The sequence below is a fragment of the Mustela putorius genome, unplaced genomic scaffold, assembly GCF_011764305.1.
Source record: "Mustela putorius furo isolate JIRA1106 unplaced genomic scaffold, ASM1176430v1.1 tig00000929_pilon_pilon_pilon, whole genome shotgun sequence".
Lineage (NCBI taxonomy): Eukaryota > Metazoa > Chordata > Mammalia > Carnivora > Mustelidae > Mustela > Mustela putorius.
Genome location: NW_025421520.1, coordinates 410,645 through 432,180, shown reverse-complemented (window position 1 = coordinate 432,180; position 21,536 = coordinate 410,645). Strand labels below are relative to the sequence as shown.

Here is a 21,536-nt window from a genome sequence, read left to right as displayed (position 1 = left end):
TTCTAAGTTAAACGTTGTGAACTGTTAGCAGCAGAGATTATGAAAACCTACAGAAAAGATTCACCAGGTCCAACAAAAGCAGCATTACTAGTCGGTTTTTCAGAATCGGTTCTTCCAGGATCGAAAGCTACAGTATAGATTTTTTATGTATTTATTGGACAGACAGAGATCACAAGCAGGCAGAGAGAGAGGGAGAGAGAGGGGGAAGCAGGCTCCCCGCCGAGCAGAGAGCCCGACGCGGGGCTCGATCCCAGGACCCTGAGATCACGACCTGAGCCGAAGGCAGAGGCTTGACCCGCGGAGCCCCCAGGCGCCCCTGCACTGTACGTTCACTGTAACCCTAACCTGACCTAATTCTAACCCTGCACTGCGGCTCCAGCTCACGCCTTCGTCTCCAGTGTGCGGTCTGAACGCCAAGCCCAACGGACACTAAGCTACGGCAGCCGTGCTCAGAACCCGGGGTCAGCTGACGGACGCATACAGCCCGACCCGGGGTCACCATTCAGGCTAAGAGACGCAGCCCTCACTGCCCGGCTCCAGCGACCTGCCCTGGAGCCGACGGCCGAAGCCAGGGCCCTGCAGCGTCCGCCGCTCTGCGCACAACCACAGGCAGCGGCCGCAGCCCCTTCGCGGCCCGAGGGGTCCCTCCAGGGCCCACGCGCTGGCGCGGCGGACACGCGAGCCGGCGGTCCGATCCGCTGGGGACACGCCGGGGACGAGCCCCGGGAGGCCGGCCAGACACTCGCTCTTCCTCCGCTCGCGACCCCGGCGCCGTCTGGGGTCTCGCGCGCCGGGTTCTCTGCCCGCGCGCCTGCGGTTCCCGCCTCCGGCGACGGCGCGGGACGGCGCTCCCCGGCCCGAGCGCGGACAGCCCCGCGGCAGCTGGCGGCCCCGGCCCGACCACCGACCCCCCGAGCGCGGGGCCGACGCGACACCAGCGGCCCGAGCGCGAGTCTGCAGGGTCCCCGACGCGCAGCGCGGAATCCACGTGTCCTGGCGGCCACACGGGCAGGGCCGACGTCGCCGCGCCCGGTTCCGAGCTTCCCGCCGGCACCGACGGCGGCGGCCGCCGCCCCGCTCTTCTCCGGGACCCTCGTCGAGCACGTCCCTCCGCCCGCGGCCTCCCTCCAGGCCGCCCGTCCACCCGCCCGCGTCTTCCCGGTGCACCGGATGGCGAGCCGCGACGACGGCAGTGCGGGGTACGAGAAGCCGCAGGCCGGGTCCGCAGAACGCACCGGGCGCGCCGGGAACGGCCTTCCCCACCCGCCGGCCTGAGCGCGCGTCCCCCTCCGCCCCGAGCGGGGCCGGGGGCTTCACCGGGGGCTTCGCGCGGCCGCGTCCTGGGCAGGCCCGGTTCCCGCAGGCCGCGAGCGCGTCGGGCCGCCGCTCCCACCGCGCTGAGCCCGCCCGCGTCGGCGACGGCAGGCGCACACGCACCTCCTGCTCCGCACGGCCCACCCCGAGGTCGCAACCCCCGCAGCAGCGCGTTCTCCAAGTCCCGCACCGCGGCCGCGGGGATGACGGCCCACCCGCGCCCCGCGCTCTGCCCGCCGCCCCTGTGCCCCCCGCACGCGTCTCGGCACGGGAAGCCGCGACCGCTCTCGGGTCCTCCCTGCGGCCGTGTCCACACGAGCCCGCAGCGAGCCCGCGGGAACGCCCGTCGTCGCAGAGCGCCTGCCGCACGCGGGACGGGGACTCGGCGTCGGAGCGCACGAGGAGGCGGCCCCGACGGCGCTCCCCGCCTCAGTGCGACGCGACGCGACCCCGCAGACGGCGCACCCGCAGCCCGGCCCCCGGAACGCGCCCTGCAGCCCAGGCCTGCCTCGAGCCCCGGCCGGCGCGAGGACAACCCGCGTCCCGACCCCGCGGAGCGGCGCCACTGCCGCCCGGACAGCGGCCCCCGCCCCCGCCCCCGCCGTCCCCGCGAACGGGCGGGCGCCGCCGGTCTCCGGGACCCGCAGCCAGCGCGGCGGCTCCGGGCGGTGCCGCGAGCCCAGCCGCCGCCGCCCCGCGTTCCAGAGGCGCGAGTCAGCGCCGCTGCCGCCGCCCCGCGCCCTCCCGCGTGCGGCCCGGCGTCCCGGGGCGGCGGGGCGGATCCCGGGCCCGCGGAGCCGCACTCACCCAGGCCGGCAGGTCGCAGGCGCGCACGCCCAGGCGCACGGCGCGCTCCTCGTCCTCCAGCAGCGCCAGGGCGCGGCACAGGCGGGTGGCCTTGAGGCCGCGGCTGCGCCGGCACCACACGAGCAGCCCGAGCGCCAGCAGCACCCAGCTGAAGCTCAGGCCCAGGTAGCCGAGCGCGTACACCGGCAGCAGCAGCGCGAAGCTGCGCGCCAGCTGCGCCAGCAGCCCCGCCACGTCCACGCTCAGCGCCGCGCCCGCGGGCTCGGCCTGGGCAGCGCCGGCCTCGGCGCCGCGGCTCCCCGCGCCGCTCATGGCGCAGCGTTCGCGTCCGCAGCCGGACGCCGAGCCTCTGCCCGCGCACCAGCGCCCCTCCGCGGGGACCGCGCCGGCGCCACCTCCCGCCCGCGCTTCCGCCCGCGAGCGGCGTGCGACGTCAGCACGCAGGGTGGGCGGGGCGGCGGCCGGGCGCGGCCCGGAGCCGCGGGGCCCGCGAGGGGTGGGCGGGGACGGCTGGGGACGCCTCCTTGCGCGCGCCACGCGAGGCGGAGTAAGCGCGGGGTGGAGAGAACGTCAGCGCGCGGGGTGGGGCGCCCCGGAGGCGGCCCAGCGCGGCCCTGGACCCCCGCCACGTATTCACGACGGGTGGGCGAGGCCGCGCGGCTCCCTCACTGCGGGGGCGGGCGGGCGCCCGCGGAAACGGGAGTGGGTGGGGCCGTTCCGGCCGTCGGGCGCGTGGTCACGTGGGGCAAGGGGGGCGGGGCCGGCGGGGCGGGGCCTCCGCGGCGGCCGGACGCGGCCGGAGACGAGCGCACGTAGCGGACGTCCCCACGCTTCCGCAGGGCGGGTGGCCGCCGTCGGGGGCGGGGGCGGGGGCGGGCGGGGCCGACGGGTGAGGTCGTCCGCGTGTGACGTCAGCGCGCGGGGCGGGCTCCGGCTGCGGGGTCCCGTGCGGGGTCTCCGGCTGCTGCGGCCGGCGGTGCGCGTTCCGGCGCGGGTGTCCGCTGGCCGGCCTCCGGGACGTTCCGGCCGGATCCGCGCACCCCCGCGTGGGTGCGGCGGTGCGGCGGGTGCGGCGGTGCGGCGGGCCGCGGCGGGAGGGCGCTCGGTGTCTGCGGGTCTCTCGGCCTTCGGGGGAGACCGGTCGGTCCGCGGAGCGCGCGGGGAGCGTGAGGAGCTCCGGTGTCTGGTCCCCGCCGGTGGTCACCTCACGGTCCGGACGCTCCGTCAGGGCCGGCCCCGGTGAAGCGCTGTGGAGCCCACGCTGCGTGCCGCGGGCGGGCGGCCGCGCGGGTCCCCCTCCCCCTCCTCCGGTCTTCGTTCCAGGCGACCTGAGCACCGTCCTTCCGAAGGGCGGGGCTGGGGGCGCGCGCGGTGGCGGCCGTTGACCGGCGCTGTCACCTCGTGTCCCCCGAGCTTGTCCCCCGAGTGACATCTCACGGTGTACCTCGTGTCCCCCGAGTTTGTCCCCCGAGTGACATCTCACGGTGTGCCTCGTGTCCCCCGAGCTTGTCCCCCGAGTGACATCTCACGGTGTACCTCGTGTCCCCCGAGTTTGTCCCCCGAGTGACATCTCACGGTGTACCTCGTGTCCCCCGAGCTTGTCCCCCGAGTGACATCTCACGGTGTGCCTCGTGTCCCCCGAGTTTGTCCCCCGAGTGACCTCTCACGGTGTGCCTCGTGTCCCCCGAGTTTGTCCCCCGAGTGACCTCTCACGGTGTGCCTCGTGTCCCCCGAGTTTGTCCCCCGAGTGACATCTCACGGTGTGCCTCGTGTCCCCCGAGTTTGTCCCCCGAGTGACCTCTCACGGTGTGCCTCGTGTCCCCCGAGCTCCCCGCGCCCGCAGTTGGGACCTCCTGGGGTACCTCCTGTTGCCACGAGCTCTCCCCCACGGCGGGCGTCCCGGAGTGACGACCCGCTAACTAGGATGGCGCAGGGACGAAGCCGGCGTCGTCCGGACGAAACCGTGACGCTGCGCAGGCTGCTTGGCCGCGCGGAGGGAAGCCCCGCCGGCGACGGTCGCGGAACAGGTGGAGGACGCGGCGCTCCAGGAGTTCTCCGGGCGCGGGAGGCGGGAGCAGGTGCTGACCGCAGCGCCCACGTCTCAGTAGGTCCGCCGGCTCTGTCCCGTGAGCAGTGGCCGTCGCTGTTTGTCGCCGCGTCCGGGCCGAATGCATGGCCGAGGGCGCCCTGCTCCTCTTCGGGTCTGTCCCAGTTGGGTTTGCGTGTATGTGTGCGTGGCACGGGGTTTCTCCACGCGTCTCAGAAGCGTTGCTCGAGGGGCCAGAACACAGTTTTGGGCAAGGACCCTCAGCCCCAAGCGAGGGCAGAGGTTTTCCTTTTCGGGCTCTTTCCCGTGGTACATTTAGTTGTGACTATGTAGCAGGGCCGTCCCGACCTTTCCCTCAGCAACAGCTAACTGGGCTAATGCCAAGTCCTCGTCGAGACCACGCTACAGGTGCCAGACAAGGACTGACTTGTGAACGCAGGAGTGGGCACGAGCCTTTGGGTCCTGCGGACTTTCCTCTGGGGAGCCCCAGAGTCAGATCCTGTAAGGGTCTATGAATGACCACCAGCCGCCCAAGACGCCCTGTACATCGGCAGGTGTAGAGCCTGAGCGGCCTACCGCAGAAAACACACCGAAGAGCAGTGTCCCTGCCCGACACCAGTCAACCTCCCGGCCTCCGCTGCCCTCACACTCCGGGCCACTTCCCTGTGCGTGATCACACCAGCAAGGCAGAGCACATCTCATCCGGAACAGTCTAGTAACAGGCCCAGCTCAGTTGGGCTTTTCCGGTATTTTCAGACTCCTCGGTCTCCTGGACGGCCTTCATGTTACCTCCTTGCTCGCGTGCCGGCACTTAACGAAAGCCGCTGCTTTCAGAGGGAAGAAGATCATTGTGAGTGATCGAGTAAATAGCTCTGAAGTTCCGGACCGTGCCCGTAGCATTCCAAGTCTCAGACAGAAGAGCCGCCTGCTGTTTAAGGTGAATCCTTTCTGCTTTGTTTCACGACCCGCCTCACCAAGTCTAGGCCTTTATCTTGTCCAGCTCTTCTCCCTCTTGTTCGAGCTTCTTCCTATCACCTCTACCATGGGAGCACAGTCTGCCTCTCTTCCTTTCCTACGAATAACCAAGACTCTTTTTGCCCAAACTCACCAAGGCTCCTGTCTTTTCTGAGATACTCCTTTGGTGACCCAACCACGTTTTTACCTGAGCCACCTGAGAGGTTTCTGTGCTATGCAACCAAGAGACTCAGAAAAGGCTTGTTCCTTCCTTGCTTGCTCAGATCATTACAGAAATCTCAGACTTGACTGGTAACCCTTTAATCCTGCTCTTTCAAAGTGGCACAGAGACCATCCCTCCCCACCCTAGAGGAGGCAGTGGCAGGCCGGCCTGAGGTGGAAGGCTGACTTGCCAGCCTGGTTCTATTAGCAAATAAACGCACACTGAGGATAATGAAAGCCAGGTTTCTTGCTGTTGGGGAATATATTACAAACATGGAAAGGGAGAATCCAGAAAGAACCCTTGTGTTGGACTGGACTTGGAGGAAGTATGAACTCATGCGTTTTGACATGTACAGAGACCCAAAATAGTTACGTCTGTATTAGTGTGTCTGTGTCATTTTTACGCATTTTGTATTTCTGTCTGCTGAGAGTTTCCAGAAGCAATGGTACCCCCATCCAATAAGCACAAGTAACTCCCAGATTTTGGTGTCTAGATACCATTTTTCCAATAAATGGAACCAGAGATCTCTGGAGAAACAGTTGACTTCAGGAGCAGTGAAAGTACAAGATGAGCCTGGAATATTTTGTTGTGCCAGGAGGTAAGAAAATGCTTAGAGAATCATGTGCTGTCAAAGGACATGGGGGGGCATGTCCTTGACATGACTTGAAGGGGTCCTGCCAATTAAGTCTGGGACAATCTGAGCCCCAGAATCAAGGATGACATTGGCAGATTATAAACCAGGGAGTGAAACAGGAACCCATGAGTCCATTCTGATGTAGCTGAATGAGCGAGTGAGGACTGCACCGAAAATAGACTGTTGGAATCACGCAGATGGAAAATTCACCATTTAGCAGTCCCTGTAGTGCAAGAGTGAGTTATCAAGGGAGGCTAAGGGCAGCAAGTGGAAGTTTGATGAGGAATAACACTGGAATACTAACTACAAGACACTTACCAATTACACAGAGAAAGAGGAGCACAGCAGCATTCCTGGGGCATTCTGCCAGAGAGCTTGAGAAAACTTGACTCGAGTGTGGCCTTGGGGCAATGTAATGTAGGGTCTCCCTCTGTTCTTACTTAGGAATTAAATATTCCAGGTCACAAGACTGAAAAGACACAACTATATCCAGCGTGTGTTCCTCTGTGGGATCTGAGCTGTGAAGGAAAAGAAGTGTTTTGGGGACAGTTGGTGGAAAAAGGGGGTCCGTGGTTTGGACAGCAGACCTGGAACCATGTTGACTTCCTGACTGGCAGTCTGTGGGGCAGAGGCTGTCCTTGTTTTGGGAAAACAAACACGAGTATTTTGGAGTGATGAGTAACCCTATCTGAAGTTCTTTGTCAAATGACTCAGAACAAGTCTAATAATAATGGGTAAGCATATGTGTAGACAGATGAACGCTAGATGACAGACAAGGGGAGCATGTGTGCTGGGAGGTGCATGGTGGGAATCTTGGCAATGGAGGCAGGGAATGCTTTGTACTTGCGTATTTTCCAAGTTTGAAGTTAATCCAAAAGTCATTTTTAAAAGTCATATTTCTATCAAATGGCCAATTCAAAATGCAGATCTGATTGAATCTCTTCCCTGCTTACATATTGTTTGCTTCTAATGTGAAGTTCCAGCTCCTCTGCATGACACACAGAGCTTGTCCACATTTGATCCTACTTCTCACCTCACTTCCCAACCTACGGTCTGCACTGCTGCTCATCCCTCCCAAACTCTGCTGCTACCTGTCTGTGCCTTTGCACCTGCTGTTCTCTGTGTCTGGACTACCCTTCTCCCTGATCCTTATGCAAAACTCCTATTCTTCTTTCCAAAACAATTTGTATATCTATGCTTCTGCGAAGCCTTTTGTGAGATTTCCTTCCTTGAGTTAATGCTGTCTATACTTTATGCTTATCTCCATGACTACATTTATCTGCTGAATATAGCTCAGCTCTCAGGAGCCCCAAGGCAACTCTGCGCATGTGAGGGGGAGCCCTAATATTCTTGGTGGAAAGTCTGAATGAGATGGTACATTTTAGAGCACCCAACTGAAGCCATCTGTCAAGTTATAAGCCCCCATTCCAGTTTTTATTGTTATTGAATACAATATTTGTATGGGTTCATTAAGTCCTCTGCTCAGGTCTCATTAGGTGAAACCAAGTGTTGCCTTGTTGCCTGAGCTGTGGTCTCTCCTGGAGACCTTCATCTGAGACTCCTCCCAAGTTCAGTCAAGGTGTTGGCAGAATTCAGTTCACTGCAGCTGTAGGGCTTAAATCCCTAATTTCTGCAGGATGGCATTCAGGGGTCACAGTCTGGTTCTTCCATGCGCCCCCTTCTTTGGCCTTTCCTGGCATGGCAGTTTGCTTCATCGTTTTCCAGGACAGGAGTGCCTCTCAGATGTATTGCCTTTGAAAGTCAGGCCCACTCAGGATTATCTCCTTTTTGGCCAATTTAGTCCACTGCTTAGTAACCTGACCACGGGAGTAGATCCCATCACATTTACAGGTTTTGCTCACACTAAAGGAGAGAGTGTGAAACAAGAGTGGATGGCAGGGGCAGGACTCTTTGGGCCAGAGTTCTGCCGACCACAGTCTCTTCACTGATGGAAGTGCTCCAATTGTGGTTTCATACAGTAGCAGAGAACTCATAAATTGATAAAGGGAGGCTCTAATTTTGTTTTTCCACCTATTTTAATCTGCCGTAGATGTTTATAACTTAGGTTATAACTTAGGTGCTAATCTATAATAACAATAATAATAAACTTGTTAATTCACTATGTGTGTAGTTTGCGGTAGGCACTGTTCTGGGGACTTTACATAATTATTCATCTAACCCTCACAGCTGCTGTACAGAATAGGTACCTTGTAATTTCCATTTTACTGAAGAGCGAACTGAGGCACAAGGGAGTAAGACAAAGTGCCTGGGTTCACACAGCCAGTGAGAGGCTGGTCAAACGTCTCACTAGCATGTTAGTTCATTAGTTTAACCCACAGGCAGGTTTTCTACCATATCCGTGTACACAGACATCAGTGACACCAAAATTACCTGACCTTGAAAACGAAAGAGGCTGGGATAGGAAGGTTCTTGATTTTCGTGACAAATTTGCTTGTTACTGTGAAAAACATTTTTGTTTTTATCATAACCTGGAATTATAAGCTGGTTAACAGTCCAGTGAGGACAGTCCAGTGAGTCCAGAGATGGATAGAGGTGTTTAAATTCTAGAAAAGAGGATGTAGGAGAACTTTAACAAAGCAGTGGGACCAGATGTGAGCAGAGGAGGGTCTGTGCAGAGGTGCTGCAGCTAAGTCTCTGGTGGGGGAGAAAGGGCCGAGAAGCAGGCTGCACAATGGCAGCAAAGCCCCCGAAGCCCTCACTGCTAGCTCCCTCTTGTCTCGAACCCCTGTCCCTCAGCCTGCAAACACAGCATTCTTTTCTGGTTTTAATGACTTACAATTGCCCAACAACGCTTTAAAGCTTCACATCATGCCATTTTGAGGCCCTTCACCAACTGGCCGTGTCCTCTCTCCGGCTTCCTCTCTGACCATCTCATGCCACTCCATGCCCCCACCACCTTCACTCACGTACTATGTGCTGGACACCTGCTCTGCTCCAGAGGTCACTTGTCATATGGGGCTTTGAGCACGTGAAATGTGGCTGGTCTGAACTCAGGTGTGCTGTAAGTATAAAATACACACTGGATTTTGAAGATTGTGTAAGAAAAATGGAAAATAACTCAACATATTAAATGTAATATGATAAAATAACATTTTATATGTGGCTACATTATTAAATTTGATTTCATCTGTTTCTTTTTACTTTTTAAGGTGTGGCTACTAGATAATTAATAATGGCCTATGTGGCTTGGATTTTTTTTCTATATGCTTTCTTCTACAGCACACTTAAAGGAACAATCATATTTTCTGGAACCCTCCAAAGCCTTCCTCTCTGTGTGCTTGTACCCATATTTGTTTTCCTCTCAAGATGTTCTTTCCCAGCCTCTCTGAGAAATTATGTGTCCTTTCCAAACTCAGTTATTTTTTCTGGACAGCTGTCTGTCACCTCCTCACTCACTGCTCTTACATGTTCACATTATTTAGCAGCGTTTGCCTATTTCTCTGTCCTAGCAATCACGAGCTACTAGAGGTCCAAAGAGTGTTTATGTAGCTTTCTGTCTCTAGCCCTCTGTCATTTCCCAGGTCATCAGATGAACTTCGGAAGGCATCTACTGAGTAAATGAACACAATAAAAGAAGTAATACAAGATAAAATGGAACTGCTGATCAAATGAGTTATTTAGAAAATAGTTGTTTTAAGAAGTCTGAGGAGAGAAATGCTGTTAAAGAAATGCTCTCTCTATAGGCATTTATTCAGCAGCTGTGCTGGGGAGAGTGAGCAAGAGGAGACTGCCTTCACCAAGCCCGTGAATAGGGTGCATCTGAGGAGCTTGAAGTCATGCCATTTGCTGATGAAGGATGCAAGCAGGGAGTGGGCTGCAGTGGAACTAAGGGGCAGAGTCCACACACGATTATCTTGAAAGGCGTCTGGTTGCACTTGAGACCCGTGTCTGTCACATGGTGTGCATGACTTTATCCTCATAGTCAACAGAGTCCGACGCTTTTCCAGAATCAGGTTGACAAAGTGCTTAAAAGCATGGACTCCGGCATCAGCCCATTCACCAGCTTGACTTTGTGAGTTTAGGCAAGTGAATTAACCTTTCTGGCCTTCAGTCTCCTCATCTGGAAAACAGCATGTCTACCTCACAGGGATGCCACGGGAATGAAGCAAATGGCCCAATGGATCCGGTTTGAGTTTGGTGCCTCACTTAGAGCAATTCCTCAAATATCACAGCTCTCACTGAAACTACCTTTCCTTTTCTGTTATGTTCTTCCTAAAGGGTTAATGAGTGACGTTAATGAGCTCTTCCTAAAGGGTTAATGAGTGAGAAAAGAAAGTGATATGCCCAGGACCAGAGTACAATGAAATATAAAAGGCTTTTTAGATCTATTAATTTCTCTAAGGCAAGAAGCTAGGTAAATGGCCTTTGAAACAAAGTAGACAGATCCCATAAAACTGTAAACTGGTTCATAATAGTATATGATTCAAAAACACGACATCTGCTAAATAAATTTTGTATTTCCAGGAAAATGTTATCAAAAGCACAGACTACTAATAACATGCTCACGGATGTACTCCCTAATACCTGATTTGAGAGTCTACTCTTTTTGTGTGCATGAAATATTAAGGGGAATCTTTCCTTAGTAACATTTGCATACTAAACATGCAGAAGAATTTGTGGAAACAGCTAAACATTTAGTTATTATAATGTGCATCACTGGGTTAGGACCAGCCCTGTTCAGTCTGGCATGCTTAAGATGGACTTCTATATTAAGCTTCAAATAAAATAATTCTGATAAATCTGAGATGCAGAATATCTTAGCGTTTCAGCTCTTTTGTCTTATATAAAAAATCATTTTTATATACAATTACATTTTTTAGGAAATATTATATTTATTTGACAGAGATCACAAGTAGGCAGAGAGAGAGAAGCAGGCTCCCCGCCAAGCAGAGGGACGCGGGGCTGGATCCCAGAACCTGTGGATCACGACCCGGTCGGAAGGCAGAGGCTTTAACCCACTGAGCCACTGAAGCGTCCCTCAACAATTACATTTTCAAACCCGTTATTCACAGTCTGTCTCTCTTTTAAGATTTTATTTATTTCAGAGGGGGAGAGAGAGAGGTGTCCCAAGCAGGCAGAGAGAGGAGGGAGCAGGCTCCCCGCTGAGCAGAGGGCGGCACGTGGGCTCCATCCCAGGACCCTGGGATCACGACGCAAGCCCAAGGCAGAGGCTGAACCCACTGAGACCCAGGCGCCCCTATGCCCAGTCTCGCTCCGGGTGTGTGCTCTCCGGTACATACAGAGGGAAGCAGTTTCTAAGGTGCAAAGCCGTACACAGGTGGAAAGCTCTTTTCCTAATCTACTGTATATTTGCTAAGTCGAGTTTGGGGATGCTTAATTTCCTTGCTCTTAAGAGGGGGGCATGAGATGCTTCAGGACCAGTCCCTGGTCGGTGGGCTCTGAGGATGCGGGCACGAGGAGCTGGAGTTTAGCTGCTTACGTAGAAGTCGCTCCCGAGCACGCCTCAGCTTCTCGGTGCAGCTCCGCGGGCCCAGCGATCGCTCGGCGCTCCGTTGCTGCTGCCTGCGGGTTGCTAGGAGCCGCGGCAGCGCAGGCGCGCTGGGGACGGCCGCGGCGCACTTGGGACCGCGGGGCGGGGCGCTCTTCGGCTCCTGCCCGCCCATTGCTTGGAGCAGGGAGGGCAGCCGCGCGGCATGCCGGGACGGCGTCGCTCGGCGCTCCGCTGCGCACGCCTGCCCGTTGCTAGGAGCCGGGGACGCCGGCGGTCGGGCCTGCGAGCCGCGATGGAGCCCGGGAAGGTGGGTGCGAGCGGGCGGCGCTCGGGGCCGGTCTGGGGGTCGCCCGTGGGCCCGGAGCGCACGGCTGCCGGCGTCCCGCCCTCCCTCCCGCCGTGGTCGGGGCGGGTCGGGTCGCGCGCCGGGCGGTCTCGCGGTGCGTCCCGGGAGGCGGGCGGCAGGTGCGCGCGTCGCGGTCGTTCGGGCCGCGGCTCCCCCGACGGCGGGTGTGGCCGGGCGGGGCCGCCCCCTCCGCCCCCTCCGCCCCGTCCGGGCCGCGTGAGCACGGTGGGGGCCGGATCGCGGCCTCTGCGGGGGCCCGCGGCGCGTCGGGGACACGGGCCTGCGCTGTGCCGGCTGCTGCCGTCGGGCCGGGCGGGAGCCGCTGCTCGGGCCTCGCGGAGGGGCCGGGGCCGGGTCGCGGGCGGGCGCCAGGGGCGTGAGGACGGCGTCCCCGACCGTCGGGCGTCCCCGTCGCTTCCCGGGCGGCTGGTGCGCGCGGAGGGCGGGGGCCGCGGTCGGCGCGACTTTCCTTCCCGCCTTCTCGTGTTTTCTCGCCTCGTTCACTCGTAACGCGTCCGAGAACGTCCTTTGTTCCTGGGGTGCTGCGGGCGTGCTGCGGGGGTGCTGCGGGGGGTGCTGCGGGGGTGCTGCGGGGGTGCTGCGGGGGGTGCTGCGGGCGTGCTGCGGGCGTGCTGCGGGGGGGGGTGCGGGGGGTGCTGCGGGGGGCTGCGGGCTGCTGCGGGGGGTGCTGCGGGGGGTGCTGCGGGGCGTGCTGCGGGGGGTGCTGCGGGGGGTGCTGCGGGGGGTGCTGCGGGCGTGCTGCGGGCGGTGCTGCGGGGCGTGCTGCGGGCGGTGCTGCGGGGCGTGCTGCGGGGCGTGCTGCGGGGGTGCTGCGGGGGGTGCTGCGGGGGTGCTGCGGGGGTGCTGCGGGGGTGCTGCGGGGGGTGCTGCGGGGGTGCTGCGGGCGTGCTGCGGGGCTCCAGGGCGCTCTGCTCACCTTCCCGCGGGCGGGTTCGGGAGTGAGTCTGGGCCGCGGCGCCGCGGGTCCCCAGCGTCCCGGCCCCGCCCGGCCCGCTCGTTAGGGTTCCTCTTCCGTCTTCTCTTCCTCCCTCCTTTCCTTCTTTCCTTTCTGACAGATCGCAGGCGGGGGGGGGGGGAAGCAGGCTCCCCGCCGAGCAGAGAGCCCGATGCGGGACTCGATCCCAGGGCCCTGAGATCATGACCCGAGCCGAAAGCAGCGGCTTCACCCACTGAGCCCCCCAGGCGCCCCCATTCTGTTTTCATAAGTCATTTTTAACTTGGGTTTTCTGTGATCTTAAAAAAAGAGGTGGAATTTTGAAGTCGAAACCAGTGCACGCTCTGCAAGCAGCGTTCACTGCAGAGCGGAGCCACCGATAGAGAAAGTGCAGTCCCGCAGCTTGTACTGCTCAAGAACTGTGTCCTTCAGTTACTGGTGCCCTTGCGTCACGGTCGGACCCTGCTCTTCTGAAATGGTCCTTTGATTTTCCTGTGCTTTGTGTTTGCCTTCTCTTTGGCAAAACAAATGCCTTTTTTCTAACCTTATCACTTAAGATACTTTAACCTATTAATCAGTCATATCTGTTTACTGAATGTACTTCAAAAAAGTTCTTTCAAGTTTGCAGACTTTCTGTTCTAATCAGGACTAGGTTTTTTTGCTTTGTTTTTTGTTTGTTTGTTTTGTTTTGTTTACCCCCAAACCTCAGAGCAATCATCCGGGAATTTCTCTTCTTTGTACTTCTGAGTTGGATCTACTGTTTTTTTGGATCCAGTCTCATCAGCATTCCTGAAATCCCCCCTTTTTTCTCTGGAGTAAATCCTCAAGTACCTTTTTAAATAAGGTTATATAGGAAGGAAGCTATACTCTAAGAAAGTGTTTATTATATTGATACACTTGTTTGAGACTTTGGCTTAGCACAGAATTCTAGGATCAGGGCGCCTGAGTGGCTCAGTGCGTTAAAGCCTCTGCCTTCGGCTCAGGTCATGATCTCAGGGTCCTGGGATCGAGCCCCACATCGGGCTCTCTGCTCAGCAGGGAGCCTGCTTCCTCCTCTCTCTGCTGCCTCTCTGCCTCCTTGTGATCTCTGTCTGTCAAATAAATAAATAAAAATCTTAAAAAAAAAAAGAATTCTAGGATCAGAATTAATTTCTCCAGGACTTTGAAGATTTATTCATTTATCTGAGAGAGAAAGACAGCATGTGCTCAGAGTGGGGTAGGGGCACAGCCTCAGGCAGCCGGTGTGCCTGTTGGTGTGCTACCAAGGAGGGATTATAGGGCAGAGCAGAGGAGCAGTCAGTAATCCAGGTCACTTTATTACTTCAGCAGCCAATAATTTGTTTCTAAGTAATCGAATTCAATAATAGAAAACATTTTCTAGCATTAAGGGGTAATTTTTTAAAAAAAGATTTTATTTATTGAAAGAGTAGTAGGCAGAGAGGCAGGCAGAGAGAGAGGAGGAAGCAGGCTCCCTGCTGAGCAGAGAGCCCCATGCGGGGCTCGATCCCAGGACCCTGGGATCATGACCTGAGCTAAGGCAGAGGCTTTAACCCACTGAGCCACCCAGGCGCCCCTAAGGGGTAATTTTTAAAAAGACAGCTAAAGGTAAATTATGTCTGAGTCTGAGAGCTGTGTATGAGCCAGCCTCCCCTCTTTGCATCTTTAGGTAAATGCACTAGTTAGTCTGTGCTCTGTGGGCTTGATAGGCCACCCTTCTGTGGCCTCCAGTGTCCCTGGGTGCTATGAACTAGATCCCCTGGGTTGGACCAGTGGTGCTGTAGATACAGACCACGTGACTGCCACAGTATGAAAGGCTGGGCTGGGTTTGGGGCAGTTGAACTGGGTAGGAAGAGTGGATTTCTTTCATTTTAGGAAACATGTTACAAGAAAAAGTAGTAGGACTCGATGATGGGTTGCATCTCATCTGAGAACGGAATGTCGGTGCCCTGTCCACGAGGCCAGTCTTGGTGTGCAGCTCAGCCACGGTGACCAACAACCAGTATGCTGAGGGCAAGGGTGCTTAGCCTCCAGGTGTCAGGAGCTGCAGGAACTTATTTCAAACAATTTGTGGAAAACAAGACAACCTAAGACTTTTAAGCCTTTATTAATATGCAGCTAACCAGTTCAACTGACATTTAGCTTTAACGTTTGGCAAGCAAGTGAGTGTTTGCCCAGCTGAGAAGGTGCTGGGTTGTGAAGACATTGGGTGGCTGCGCAGCGTTGCCAGTCCAGGACGTCCTGGCAGTCCCTGGCTTGCGTGGTGTGACTGGTGGAAATTATATCATATCCCCTGAGGGGTTTGGAGGCAGGTCCAGGTTGCTGAGCTCTTTAGTAGGAGCGAAATGTCCTGGCATCAGTATGCTTTGGGGAAACTGCTTTTTGGGAATAGGGAAGTGGGGTAGAGGGGTGACCGAAGGTAATGGGCCTGGGGCGTGACCCCAAGAGGCAGACTCTGGCCTTCCTGCCTCTGAGTCTGGCTCGAGAGCAAACAGTAAATGGTGTGCTGTGGGAAAAGGAAGGTGACCCAGGAGGAGATATTCTGCAGCCTCTGCGTCCCGAAAGGATGGCAGGTGAGGTGCCCGTGCTCCCACTCCCTCTGGGGTTTCCTGGGGTGTCAGCGTGAGGTGGAAGAGAAGCGCCGAGAAGTCCGCAGAAGTCCTGCTGTACAGCAGGGGCAGACGGACCGCACCATGAGGGCTGTCTGAGGCGCTCCCTGCACAGTGCTCCGGAGAGCCTCGTGGTAAACGGGCATCAGTCAGCCAGTTTGCCGTGGGGTTCGGGTGAGATGCTGGTTGGTACACGGGGCTCTTTCTGCAGTCACTGCTCGTTTTACGTGCAGTGGATCCACAGCCCAGGGTCACCCGGCGTGGGCATTGACCTCATGGAGTTGAACTCTCAGGTTTGCCTGTGTCTGGACTGAGCAATCCTGGAGCTTGAAGGGTTTGCTCTGTAGGCAGCTCCCTTCTTTTCGTTTTGGTTTCAGGGTGGAGTTTATTCCCATTGTAGGGGAAAGCGCTGCCTTTCCTGTTCTGTACTTGGAGAGACCAGAGTTTAACTGGTGTCTCTGTTCCACTGGGCAGGGACTGAAATGCTGGTGGATTTGGTCTTTAAGAGGCCTTGGCTGAGTAGAGGGTAAAAAAGACAAAAGACTCCTGGTCTGAAGCACTCTGTCCTCACATAACTACGCAGAGTTCCTAAAAATACGTGTGACATGTAGGGGCTGGGATGAAGGAACCGTGGGTTATTTTATAAAATAGACCTTTAATTCTTTTTTTTCCTAACATCAGACATTTAAAAGAGAAAACAAGGAAGAAAAGTCTTTAGGGGTGAGCAAGGCCATTTGCCTGACTTTTAAGTGCCCGAGCTTGGGCTGGTAAAAGAGGCAGAAGGAAGATCGTGGGGAGCTGTTGCCTTCAGGGCTTTTGCCGATCAGCGTAACTCATGTAATCACTGCCGGGAGGGGTCCGGTCCACGGGCTCTGGCCGGCGCTCTTCCACTCTCGGGGTCTCTAGCCCTTGTCCTCTCCCAGGGGCACACATGCTCTCTGTTGAGTTTGGACCATTTGTTTGGAGAAGGGCCCATGTTAAACCTCTACACAGAGCAGTGAGCTTGAGACAGAAAGAGTTTTAAGGTTCAGGAACTCCAGGTCACAGCTATGCTAATTGTTGCTGACCATCTTACACCGTATCTTACCAAGGATGCCTTTTGTTAAATCAATGAATCTGTAAAAAAATACATTTTCTCAAAGGAAAGATGAGATAATCTGGGTAAATCTGCCTTTTTGTCTGTAGGAAACATCCTTGATTAATTTATGTATTGAATTCCTTCATTATCTAAGTGTGTCTTCCCTGTGGCAGGTGAACTGTGTGTGTGCTTATGGAGGGGTCGTGTTCTGGATGCTCAGTCCCTGGGGGGTGGGAGGGGGTGCTGCCTGGTGGGCAGGGACACTCCAGGGGCATCTGCTCTGTTGGCAGACCGAAATACTGCTGGACAGTGGGACCGGGCATTGACAGGCATTGGGTGACGTGGGGAAGGTGGGGGGGTGTTTTACCTGCACTTACAAAGTAGCCAGAGGAACACATTCTGTAATTGTTTATAGGTAATTTTAGACTAGGGAATAATTTTTAAAAATGTGTATTACTATTACCTTTTCTTCTAGTAGGTAGTAATTTGTTGCATGTGAAGGACTCATTGCCATTGACTTAAATGGCCTAATGAAAAAGCAGCTCACTAGAGTGTAAAAATTAGTTTTTTAAACTTTAAAAATTCTAACTTTATACTTTTCTTTTTAGAGAAGAACAAAAGATGATACTTGGAAAGCAGATGACCTCAGAAAGCATCTTTTGGTACTGTCTCTGAAAGATTTGAGTTGGGGTCCTTTTGGAGCTTGGACGGTTTCACCTGCTTCTCAACCTGGCTTCTGTGTGGCTCATTTCAGAACTGTTTTTGACCGAGAGATAAAGCCGTATGGTTAATAGGTCTGGAATCTGGTGGGACAGGGTTGCCCCATTCAGCCCGGCATCCCAGTAGCTGCGTCGGGTTCTGTTATGGGTCAGGGCTTGGGCTGTGTGTGTGTGTGTGTGTGTTTGGTGTGCACTGGGTACATGTGGTGTGCACACACATGTATGTCTATGATGTGTGCACACGTTTATGGTTTCTCTGTGCAATACATGTGCATGTGTGTCTGTGTGTGTCTGGTGCACATTAAGTACATGTGTATGTGTGGTATGTGCACACACACTTGGCTTTTCTATGTGGCATGTTTGCATGTCTGTGTGTTTGTACCTGTGTTCATGTATGTGTGTGTCTCTCTGTGTGTGGTGTGCACTGAGGGCACATGTGCGGTGTGTGTGCACATGCATGTGTGTGGTGTGTGCACAGACATGTGGCTTCTCTGCGTGACACGTTTGCATGTGTGTTTGTGCCTGTGTTCATGTATGTGGGTATATGTCTCTGTGTCGTTTATGTGGAGGGAGCTTTGGGCTGTGAAAGCGAGTACAAGCAGGCCTGCTCCGGAACGGAGTGGGGACTCCGGCAGGGGCAGCGCGCGGGCTCCAGCCCTCCAGCGTCCACTGCAGACCCGGCGGGAAGAGAGGCATCTCCCGGTGGATGCTGTTTTACTGTCCCGGCAGGAGGAGGGACGGTTTCCTCCTGGCCTGGCACCAGCTCGGCCAACGAGAAGCCACTCCACGTCCCAGCTCCCAGTTCACGCCGGCAGACTTTGCGCTCACAGCAGCCGCTCCGCCCGGCGCCCCCTCCTCTGTGAAGGGGCCTCCTCTCCTTTGCTCCGCAGAATCCCCCACGGTTCTGCCACAGCTTAACTGTCCCAGAATGCAATCCTCTCCGTTCCCGAAGAAACCCATTTCCGCTGGTAGCGTGACTGGCAGCTTTATTTCTAAGGTTAACCGGTTGAGATCAGGACCTGAGAATTTTGTAAGAGGGTGGCGGTCAGTCCTTGTTCCCTGAGTTGGACCCAAGTGTGGTGTCTCAGAGACTGTAAGTCAAAGCCTCAACATCCAGTTCTTTTTCTTCCTGTTCCCTGTAGTATCTCAGCTGTGACTTGCCAGCAAACGTGAATGTCTCTAATAAACGGGCACCCGTCGCCCGGCGTAGGCGAGCTCGGTCTGTTCCCCTGACTGATTCAGAGCCTTCTTCCAGGCCCCACTTGCTAGGCTGGAGAGCAGTGGAAGCCAGTGTTAAGACCTCTCACTGAGTGTGACCCAGATTCCAAATTTTGCTTTTTTTCTCCTGGTTTAGGCTGCACAATCAGGTATTCCCAAGGAAGATAAGAAACACAGAGAAAAGAAGCTGCATAAGGAATCAGAAATGGACCTCCCTGAAAACAAAGAGCCCAAGCACAGGGACCCAGACCGAGACACCAAGTACAGAGAGAGGCCTGGCGAGAGAGACGGCCACCCCTCCAGGGACAACCCTCATGGGGACAGAGACAGAGAAAAGCAAAGGGAGAGGAAAAAGGACTCCAGAGACCGGGACAAGGAAAGGCATAAAGAGAAATCCCGAGAACGGGACACAGAGAAGTCTCTCAGTAAAGGAAAAGACAGGGGGGACAAGGACAGAGACCGCAGAGCCAGAAGGGAGGAGCCCAGGCAGACGGCGGCCCACCATAACCTGCTGGGCCGGCAGCCCCTGGACAGGGCAGAGCACAGGATGGGAGCAGGTGCGTGTCCCTGCGCGGAGCCGCGGCCGCTGCACGGCTCTGGAGTCCCTCCTGCGGCACTGCTTAGCCACGGCCGCAGCCTGTCCGTCTCGCTGAAGGACCTTCGTAGCTTCGTAGCTTCGTGCTCAGGTCCTTGCCCTCTTTCCCCGCGCTGCTCATCCTGTGTTTCTTTCATGGTTTGCAGAAGTGGCTTAGCTTGACCTTGAAGGTACAGGCCTCGGGGTGTGTGTATGTGTGTGTACACTTTTCAACTTTCTTTTTGGCATTTTTAAAACTCATTTCAGTGAGTGAAAAGAGTAACAATGTTCTCATTACTTGCTAGAGGTTTACTATTGAAACACATTTTAGATTACCTACCTAAAGTTCAGCCGACATTGTAAATAAACAAATAGTGCTCTTTAATAGGAATTCCTCAAAATTGTCAGTCTTATTCTGAACAAGATTTAAATGCTTTTATCTGATTCCCAGGAATTCTAAGGTAAATGTGCATACTGCCCTCCCCATGTAAGTATTGTCATTTTTGTACTATACAAATAGTATATGTTCTTCTAAAAACTTCTAACTGGCTAACGTAACCAAAAAGGAATATGTTTAGAGATTACACAGTAATTCTTAGACTCGTCAGAAAGGCTTGAGATCCTAGTTATGAACCAGACGGAAACCGAGTCCCCTCGTTCATGTTCTGTGTTAGGTACTGTTGCTTTCTGCTCCCCGGGCCGCTGCCCGGGTCTGCAGAGCCCAGCAGCCGTGCACTCCGGAGCGTGGGCGTGCATTTGTGTTAGGTGAGGCGTCCTTGGTGGAGGGACTATGAGTTAACGGGGTCACCACTCAGCATGTTTACCAGCAACTCTTACTCCCGTTGCCTCTTTTTAGGGTGATTTTTTTTTTTTATGTTCTTGGTATGCATTTTTAATAACATCATTTTTGTTCTCAGATCTTTTTTGGTTGCTACCGGATCTTGTCTTCTCAGTGCGTTATTGATATGAATAGTTTGGACCTTCCTTCCCCTTTCTTTGGCCGTTTATGTGGCTCTGCCCTGTGTCGTCTGAGCCTCCCTTCTGTGAAGTGTGGCCGTGGTCTTTGGACTAGTGTAGCTGTTCTGTCTCTGTCAGTGACTGCGTCCTTTCTCATGATAGAAACCCTGGTCATCTGTTCTTGATTCCTAAGTTTTGGTTCCCAGCTGGGTTTCATCTCTGAACTCTAGGCTTGCATACCCTCTTGTCCTTTGATGTCTGATAGATGTTGCAAACTTGAACTGGGCTTCTGAAATCCCTGCAAATCCTGCTTCCCCAAGGCCTTCCCCACTTCAGTTGATGGCAGCTGTATCCTTCCCTTCCTTTGGTCAGAGGACCTGGGAGTCCCTTGGACCCCGTCTTTCTCCTGCAGTCTCCCGGGGCCTGGCCCTTCTTCTCCCCGCTGCTCCTGTCTCCCCTGCTGTTTGGGGTCTCATATCCCAGGCTCCCACTGACTGTGCTCCACAAGCACTTTTTGAATGAATGGGCTTTGTTTCAGTGATTTCTATTTAGTTTTGTCCTCATCTCTTAATTTATTGATTCTCTTAATTTTAAACCTTATGACTTTTTTTTTTTTTTTGGTCTGTGCATGTTCAAAAGCGAATCTCTAATTCCACTATCAGGGAGAGATCTCACATTGTGGGTAGGGGTGGCTGCCGGCAGGTGGGCTGCAGACTGCCTCCTTCTCACAAGGGCCTTCTCCCTGCCTGGTGCCCTCAGCAGTGGGCACTTAGAGGCTGTGGGGCTGGTGCAGTTCCCCTGTTGTCCCCCAAGGCAGGCATTTCTTTCTTGGCCTCCGAACACTTGGTGACTGGGCCAGTTTTTCATAGTGGATGGGGCTCTGTCTTCCTGAGCCTCTCTGTCAGTGACCAGGTGCTCAGCTGGCATGTGTGTGTGGGCTGGTGCCCCTCTCGAGTTTCCAGGGCTCAGTCTGATCTTTCCCAGGCTGCTTCAGTGGCAGCTGCCGTTGTGATCTCCCTCTTTCGCCCATTTTAAGTTTAGATTCTAGAACTTTTCATGCTTGATATTGAAGGATGTGTTTTAATTGGTGAATATGTTTCCATATGTGTTAGCGTCTACTCCACAGTGGTGCACTACGTACGTATGGTAGAGCGGGCAGCAAGATGTTAGAAGGTCATTCCTACGTGCTGATGTTTGGGGATGTTAAAAACACACTCTGTTTTGTAGTAAGCAAAGTGAGGACGGAGGAGAAGGAGAGGAGAGACGAAGACGCTGAGAGGGGGGACGAAGAAAGAGAGAGACGCTACAGAGAAAGAAAGGTACGCGGGCTCCCCCAGAAGGGCTCCCTCAAGTCTGTTCACGCATTGTTAGAAGCATTTTTGGAAAGGGTTGTCACACAGGATTCAAGGTCTGAGGAAGGTCTCACCTTTCCTTGCACAGACGTGTTGTTCTCTTTCCAAGAGAAATAAATGGTGCTTTTGAAAAATTGAGAAAATTCAAATAAACCATAAGAAGAAAATAAAAACAAATCTACCCCAAGATACTTATTGATAATATTTAAGTATACACGCTAACAGAGTAGGTTTACATATGCATTCGTATGTATGTGCCTATATATCTATTTGTTTTCT

At 55.1% G+C, this 21,536-nt stretch overlaps 2 protein-coding genes across 11 annotated transcripts in view; one reads left to right on the top strand and one right to left on the bottom strand.

The window, feature by feature from the left end:
* Positions 1 to 2,513, bottom strand: part of ESYT2 (extended synaptotagmin 2) — a 78,736-nt gene extending 76,223 nt beyond the window's left edge. The window contains exon 1 of one of the 3 annotated variants that reach the window (XM_045086309.1): positions 2,122 to 2,513. In XM_045086309.1, the coding sequence (XP_044942244.1) occupies positions 2,122 to 2,433 (312 nt within the window). In that variant the 5' untranslated portion in view covers positions 2,434 to 2,513. The remainder of the gene's footprint in view (positions 1 to 2,121) is intronic. The other 2 variants (XM_045086310.1, XM_045086311.1) reach the window with 2 other exon arrangements.
* Positions 2,514 to 11,660: 9,147 nt separating this feature from the next.
* Positions 11,661 to 21,536, top strand: part of DYNC2I1 (dynein 2 intermediate chain 1) — a 52,709-nt gene continuing 42,833 nt past the window's right edge. For 3 of the 8 annotated variants that reach the window (XM_045086308.1, XM_045086307.1, XM_045086306.1), the window contains exons 1-4: positions 11,665 to 11,759; positions 17,046 to 17,099; positions 18,511 to 18,931; positions 21,133 to 21,224. In XM_045086308.1, coding sequence (XP_044942243.1) covers positions 11,745 to 11,759; positions 17,046 to 17,099; positions 18,511 to 18,931; positions 21,133 to 21,224 — 582 coding nt within the window. In that variant the 5' untranslated portion in view covers positions 11,665 to 11,744. Of the gene's footprint in view, positions 11,760 to 14,309; positions 15,324 to 17,045; positions 17,232 to 18,510; positions 18,932 to 21,132; positions 21,225 to 21,536 lie in introns of those variants that run through there. The other 5 variants (XM_045086303.1, XM_045086304.1, XM_004766013.3 and 2 more) reach the window with 5 other exon arrangements.